At 47.9% G+C, this 8,241-nt stretch overlaps 1 protein-coding gene across 1 annotated transcript in view; it reads right to left on the bottom strand.

Annotated features, from left to right (window-relative positions):
• Positions 1–8,006, bottom strand: part of SFXN4 (sideroflexin 4) — a 57,126-nt gene extending 49,120 nt beyond the window's left edge. Inside the window, exons 1-3 of the mRNA XM_073552719.1 lie at positions 8,001–8,006; positions 7,550–7,615; positions 3,305–3,379 (exon numbers count right to left, since the gene is read on the bottom strand). Of these exons, the coding sequence (XP_073408820.1) occupies positions 3,305–3,379; positions 7,550–7,615; positions 8,001–8,006 (147 nt within the window). The remainder of the gene's footprint in view (positions 1–3,304; positions 3,380–7,549; positions 7,616–8,000) is intronic.
• Between the last annotated feature and the right edge of the window lie 235 nt (positions 8,007–8,241).

An 8,241-nucleotide genomic window follows, 5' to 3' on the forward strand; every position in this document is an offset into this window, starting at 1 on the left:
CATAATGGATAGATAGTGTGCACCAGCTAACAGCTCAAGAAGCTCTTCGATGCGTGGCATTGGGTGCACATCTGTGATGGCGTTGAGCCCCCTGTAGTCCACGCAGAACTGGGTGGTTTGATCCTTCTTTGGCACCAGGACTACAGGTGAGGCCCATGCGCTCTTGGACAGTTGAATCACCCCCCAGCTGTAAGATCTCATCGATCTCCTGGCCCATAACATGCTGCACCTCGTCAGAGATCTGATAGGGTGTCCGCCGTATTGGGGCATGATTCCTGGTGTCCACTTCATGAACCGCTAACTCAATACACTTCTGGGTCTGTTGGTAAACACGGCCCAAAAGGGTTCCAGAATGGCTCGCAGCTGCGACCGATGGGTTGCGGATAGCTTACCTCCACGTCCTCCGAACACTCCGGGCTTGGCTTGGGCCAGCATGTCCAGGAGGGGGTCTTCCTCCCCGTCTTCGGGTAGGTTGCAGACCTTTAGGACGCAGGGTTCACGTGCTTGATGAGTCTTCAGGATATTGACGTGAAAGGCCTTGCGCCTACCCCGAGCGTGGTGAAGAGTGAACACGTAGGTGACTGGGTTGAGCTGTTGGTGTATGACTTATGGGCCTTCCCAGGCCGCCTGAAGCTTATCTTTTGGTACGGGGACCAACACCCACACCTTCTGACCCACCTGATAGGTCCATTCCCAGTGAGAGATAGAAGTTTAGTGGCTGTTGAGAGGGAAGTGTCAATAGGGATGTTGAAGTCACCCATGATTATAGATTATAGTGGGGATGTCAGCGGAGAGGAAATTAGGTAGCCAGGTGGTGAAGTGGTCAAAGAAGGTGGTGGCAGGCCCTTTGGGGTGGTAAATGACAGCCAGTTGGAGGGGGAGTAGATGTGCACAGAGCGCACCTCAAAGGAAGGGAGGGTAACAGAGGGTGGTAGTGGGATTGTAGTGAAGGAGCAGTTATCTGACAGGAGAAAACCAACTCCTCCACAATGCTTGCTGCTGGGGCGGGGTGTGTGGGAAAAGTGTAGTCCACCATACGAAAGTGCAGCAAGAGAGGTTGTGTCAGAGGGGGTAAGCCAGGTTTCGATGATGGCAAGGAAGGAAAGTTTGTTAGTAATAAAAAGATCATGGATGTAGGAAAGTTTGTTGCAGACAGACTTACCTTACGCCTAATCCATTGAAGTCATTGTCCCTTGTAAAAGACAGGAAATAATAAACAACCATTATACTCACCTTATACTTAATCCATTGAAGCCCTCGTCCCTTGCAAAAGACAGAAAATAATAAAACAACCATTATACTCACCTTACGCCTAATCCATTGAAGCCCTCGTCCCTTGTAACAGACAGAAAATAATAAAACAACCATTATACTCACCTTACGCCTAATCCATTGAAGCCCTTGTCCCTGTAAAAATTAAATAAATAATACTAATAAACACCTGTCCAAAGTGAATATTAGCAATACTGTCCCACGCCATAATCGATCTCTGCAATATCTGGTTTACAACCTGAATGATGGCATGATGCGACCATCCAGGCTGAAAACCATGAGATGCTGCAAGTGCAGCTTTAGTGACAGGCAGTGCCATCATAGAGGTCACTCAAGGTGCGTTCCCACATGTCACTGTGAGCGGCCCGATGAAATGTGATGTCAGCCTTTCCTGAAAATTAAGCAAACAGCTGTGAGCTGTTATTAATAGCCTGAGACCCCAAGGGGTACTGTCCCTAGTCCCAGATTATTAACATCAGCCCCCAGCTGTGGGTTTTCCCTCCTGCTGGTTTTGAAAATTGTGCGGGATCCCATGCTGCTGAATTCAACTCCCATCTTTGTCACTTGGTCACGGTGATCTCAGGGAGACCACGTAACAATGATGAGAGCTGCCTTCAGCCGCCGGCGCCTGGAAACAGCGCAAACTGTACCGCTTCTTCACAGGCGCTGGTACGTGACACGCGGATATCATCTGTGTTTCATCAATGTGTGCGGCACGCATGTTGGACGTGCTGCACAGAAAAACCTGACATGTCGGTGGGGTTTTCACACGGACAGACGATCTGGGTGAAAAATCTGACATGTGCGCACCACCACTGAATGCAATTTATATTATTATATTATGCTTTGCTTATACAGCGCTCTCTTATTCCGCAGCGCTTTACATACATTATCACAGCTGTCCCCGATGGGGATCACAATCTGCATTCCCTATCAGTCTCTGGAGTGTGGGAGGAAACTGGAAAACCTGGAGGAAACCCACACAAACATGGGGAGAACATACAAACTCCTTGCAGATGTTGCCCACTGTGGGCTTTGAATCCAGGACCCCAGTGCTGCGAAGCAACAGTGCTAACCATTGAGTCACTGTGCTGCTCTATACATAGTACAGTGCTAACCACTGAGCCACCGTGCTGCCCTATACATAGTACAGTGCTAACCACTGAGCCTCCCTATACATAGTACAGTGCTAACCACTGAGCAAAAGGGCTGCCCTATACGTATTACAGTGCTAACCACTGAGCCACTGCGCTGCCCTATACGTAGTACAGTGCTAACCACTGAGCCACTGCGCTGCCATATACGTAGTACAGTGCTAACCACTGAGCCACCGTGCTGCCCTATACCTAGTACAGTGCTAACCACTGAGCCACTGTGCTTCTCTATACATATTACAGTACTAACCACTGAGCCACCGTGCTGCACTATACGTAGTACAGTGCTAACCACTGAGTTACTGTGTTGCCCTATATGTAGTACAGTGCTAACCACTGAGCCACAGGGCTGCCCTATACATAGCATTGCTAACCACTGAGCCACCGTGCTTCCCTATACATATAGTACAGTGCTAACCACTGAGCCACTGTGCTGCCCTATATTAAGTACAGTGCTACCACTGAGCCACTGTGTTGCCATTTATAGTACAGTGCTAACCACTGAGCCAACTCGCTGCCTATATATAGTACAGTGCTAACCACTGAGTCACCATGCTGCGCTCTCTATAAATATATAGCACAGTGGTAACCACTGATCCGCGGTGCTGCCTTATATGTAGTACAGTGCTAACCACTGAGCCACAGTGCTGCCCTATATACAGTACAGTGCTAAGCACTGAGCCACAGGGCTGCGCTATGGGTGTGCGTGTCTGCATTTGCGGTCCTTAAAAAGTGGACCACATACGGACATAATAAACAGACGTGTGAAGACGGCCTAACCTTGTGGGTGTAACAGGAAAAAATGTGGAGAAGTTCAAAGGATATGAAGACTTTTTCAAGACACTGCATATATACTACACACAGGACTGTTACTTTACCTCATTTTCCTGATCTTTGTCTTTATTTCTCCACTCAAGAGATTGCACCAAAGATTTCGCCTTCTTGATTTCTGCCTGAATGAAAACATCCCGGTCACATTGCTGTCCTCTATTCACAGGTATGAGTGGCATCAGAACTCCAACCTGCCGCCTCCGCTGCCAATACCTGGCTCCTTCCTGCTCGTCACAACTATTTCCCTCTACTGCCACAAACACTGCCACCACCTTCCTGTTCCCGTCACATCAACGGATGACCGCTCCCTCTTCCTACATCCATTGTTGCCATCTCCCTCCTGTCACTACTTTCACTCCTGCACTCCTGTCACTCCTCATCCACTTCTGCCTTCATCCTACCACCACCTCCACTGTCGCCACATTCACCTTCCCACCACCTCCATTGTCGTCACCTCAACCAGCCAACCACCTCCACTGCTGCCACCTTCACCATCCCACCACCTCCACTGTCGCCACCTTCACTATCCCACCACTCAACGGCTGCCACCTCCACTGCCGTCACCTGTACCATCCAACCACCTCCACTGACTCCATCCTCACCATCCAACCACCTCCACTTCTACCAACCCACCACCTCCACTGCTGCCACCTTCACCATCCCACCACATCCACTGTCGCCACCTCCATTGTCTTCACCTCAACCATCCAACCACCTCCACTGCTGCCACCTCAACCATCTCACCACCTCCACTGCCGCCACCTTCACCATCCCACCCCCTCCACTGTCACCACCTCAACCATCCCACCACAAACCACTTCCACTGTTGCCACTTTCACCATCCCACCACTCACCACTCAACTGCTGCCACTTCTACCATCCCACCAACTCCACTGCCGTCACCTGAAACATCCAACCACCTCCACTAACGCCATCTTCACCATCCAACCACCTCCACTGCTGCCACCTCAAACATCCTACCACCTCCACTACTTCCACTTCTCCCCTTCAATTGCTGCCACCTCCACTGCCGCTACCTCAACCTTCCAATCACGTCCACTGCTGCCACCTTCACGATCCCACCACCTTCACTGCTGCCACCTCAACCATCTCACCACCTTCACTGCTGACACCTTTACAATCCCACCACCTCCACTGCTGCCACTTCTACCATCCCACCACCTCCACTGCCGTCACCTTCACCATCCTACCACCTCCACTGTAGCCACTTCAACCATCTCACCACCTCCACTGCTGCCATGATCACCATCCCACCACCTCCACTGCCGCCACCCTCACCATCTAATCACTTCCACTGCCGCCACCTCCACCATCCCATCACCTCCTCCGCTGCCACTTCTACCAACCCACCACCTCCACCATCTCACCACCTCAAACATCCCACCACCTCCACTGCTGCCACCTTCCTACTGTCCAGTACTAGGCACTTACATGAGAAGCTCTGATTTCCGGTTTAAATATTTCCCACATTGTGAACAAGAAAATCCTTTCTCCTTTGTATGAATTTTTTTTATGAGTAACAAAAGACATTTTGAGATGAAAATTATTTCTATTTTTTGCACTTGATAATGTCTTATTTGCTGTAAAAGCAGTTTGACTTTTATTGCCTCCTTTGTGTCTTTTATTTTTCTGTGATGATTCAGAAGACAGGATCTGTTTAAAAGAATCAGATGATAGCTCTTTGCAGTGAAGGGATGATGGAATATCTGGAGTAATGGCATTCACTTCACTTCTATTTTGTGTGATCTCAGTCATCTGATATTGCAGATGTCACTTGTCCCTGTGATCTCCTGGTACAATCATCTTGGTAGTCATCTGTAGGAATCTCCTCTTTACACCGCTCATCACCCCTCACATATGTCTCTGTAGTATTAATATGGGTCTGATCTTTACCCTGATGATCCTGAGGAACATTGGGATCTTCTTGGTTACAGTCCTGTGGAAGAAGAGGACGGGGACATCTCTCTGGTGTTGTCCTCTTACTGGATAGATCTGGAGATGTGAGGGGCTGGTGAACCTCCATTATGACATCCGTGTACAGATCTCCTTCTAAATACTCCCACTCCTCCATGGAGAAATAGACGGCGACATCCTGACACCTTATAGGAACCTGACACATACAATGATACCGTCATCCCCCCGATCCCTTCATAGCGTTACTGTATAATGTCCCAGCAGTGTCACCTCTCCAGTCAGCAGCCCAATCATCTTGTAGGTGAGTTCTAGGATCTTCTGGTCATTGATGTTGTGATGTACAATGTCTGCAAGATATGTTTTCTGTTGCAATGTGCTAAAAATCCTCCATTTTGTAAGAAGCTGCCTGCCAGTGTCTCAGTTACATTGCACACTGCAGCAGCTTCCCTTCCCCCCCAGGTGTTATAAATCAACTTCCTGCCACACCATTTGGCTTCTCTCAGCCTCAGCTGAAAGAGGGAAAAAAAAGTGCGGGAAAGGAAAACTCTTTGTTTGAAATCAGGAGTTAGAAGTAAACCTTTAAGAGCCTGCCCTGCGAAAACCGTACCAAGTAGAGATATGAAAATCATATTTTTGTAACCTGAGCGGTCCCAGCTTCGATACCGCGTATCTTTCAAAGTTCTACCCTGTCCAGAACATGAGATATGATTTGTTCCCAAATGGACGGTCATATCGCATAGATGTTTGATGTTTTCTTGATGGGCTCATTACGCTTGGAAACATGATACCACTGATGAGTCCATACCAGCTTCTCCCATAAAGTTATAGCTAATCTAAGTTTTGTAGCCAAAACATAACTTGGATGAGAGAGGTGGGATCAACCCAGAATGCACCTCTCCGTGATGTAACATAGGAAAGTCTATAAGGCATTCCCTGGCAAAACCAGCTCAGAAGAGCTCCAATCCTTGTGCTGAGCAGAACCCAGATGAGTGGAGACGTGCAGCTCCGCCTCCACCCCCCTTAAAGCCACATGGGATGCCTAACAACAACTGACTAAATGTGAGTGTACCTTCTTCTTTCATCCACTTTGTTTTATACTTGTCTAATGTACATATTCTATGTCTCAATTTTATAGCAACTTTTATCTGTAATCACTGTCCTCTTTCGGAAAATAAATGATTTAATATTTAGCCTGTCTCCATGCTCTAAGAATCGAACTATACGCCTTTGATAGATAATCGCTACTAATTCAAGGGGTTTGTCACAGACCCTCTTAATTTAACACTGTGAATTAAGTAACCGTGACTGGTGGCAGCGCGTTGTGTATGGCTATTGCGGCTTGCTGGCAGTACAGAAGGGTCTTATATTGCTGAATAAGGGGCTGCGGCCACAGCATTGATAATTCCCTTACTGCAGAAGCCTAATTGCCAGTTCACAACAGGCAGCCCGTCCGGCGACTAATTATCCTAGGTGCAGTTCCCTGACTGACCTGAGGGTAAGGGGGGCGCCGGAGAGCTGCGAGTTCCAAAGTGGAACTGAGAAAGTGGGATATACATAAATCCCCGCAGTACTTGGAAGATTGATAGCAGTGGTGGGGCATCCAAATTAAACTCCCCCTGCGGCAAATTGTAGAGCGAGAGTAGCTTGCTGGATATTTTTGTCACATGGTGCCAGTGATGGGATAACTAAGATAAGCCCCAACTGTGCCTGTGATAGCCGTGTGCCGGCATTGTGTCTCGTCCCTCCGTCCGCTGATACCCCCGTGTCAGTGGTGGGACTGTGACATAGTGGTGACACAGGGTCCGCTGTCCGTCGCGTTTTGGTGGCAGCGGGACCCCCGTTAGTCGCCCCCGTAAGTGGACGAACGGCGGTGGACTGTTCGTCACAGATGTCCTCACGGATCAGGGGGTGAGGTGGAGGCCCCGTGATTGGGCTCATGGGTCTTCCCCATCCCTCAGACACAGGGTCCGACAGCGATCACTAGAGGTCTTCTTCACTGTGTAATCCTGTCCATTAAGCTGGGAGAGGATCTCTAGTGGGAGGTGTAATATTCTCTTCACCATCTAATATAGAAGATCCAATCTTGTAGGAATCTCCACCTGCAGAGCCGCACACCACATATACGAGGACATCAATGACCAGAAAAATAAAAGACACAAAGGAGGCAATAAAAGTCCAACTGCTTTTACAGCAAATAAGACATTATCAAGTGCAAAAAACAGAAATAATTTTCATCTCAAAATGTCTTTTGTTACTCATAAAAAAATTCATACAAAGGAGAAAGGATTTTCTTGTTCACAATGTGGGAAATATTTAAACCAGAAATCAGAGCTTGTGAGAGAGAAGAAATCACTTACATGAGAAGCCAGTAAATGGCTGGGGTCCAAGACTTCGTGCCAGTGGGCATGTCTCTGCAGAAAAGACTGAAAAGCAGACCAGTCATCAATGATCACATAACCGGGCCATAGAGCACAAAAACACCACTTTATGAGAAAGAATAAAAAAAAGATAACTTAAAATTTAGAAGATGCACTAACAGAAACTGCTACAGACGGAGACTGTGGTCTGTCTCCATAAGGATGTCTCTAGAAGGATACAGCAGAAATATGCCTGAAGAATAACCCCTGCTATAGATGCTTCATTATTATTGTCACTATGCTTCATTGTGGCTATCAATCTGACAACTGATCTGCTTCATCCTCAGGTATGGCCACTGGCTGCACTACCATCATCACCCATCTTTCCTGACCCCACTCACCCTGTATCTGTCTGATATTTCTGTTTTTTTTCCTCCGCATGTTTTCTCACCTTCATTCCTTGATGCTAACACACAGGTGGCTTTATCTGTCCATTTGGATCTGACTATTTCCTTCTGCATTTTCCCTTCTGACTTCTAATTTCTCCCCTCCGGTGTCTGTGATCAGTCTCCCACCTGCCCTCCCCCCTGATCACTCCTGGCCTATTTCATGTGCACTTCGCTTGCTATAAATTCAGACTGTCAGGGCTGTCTGTCTTTATAAGGACGTCTCTAGAAGGATACAGCAGAAAT

The sequence above is a fragment of the Dendrobates tinctorius genome, unplaced genomic scaffold (assembly GCF_039654945.1).
Source record: "Dendrobates tinctorius isolate UK_male_01 unplaced genomic scaffold, ASM3965494v1 ptg000195l, whole genome shotgun sequence".
Taxonomy (NCBI): Eukaryota; Metazoa; Chordata; class Amphibia; order Anura; family Dendrobatidae; genus Dendrobates; species Dendrobates tinctorius.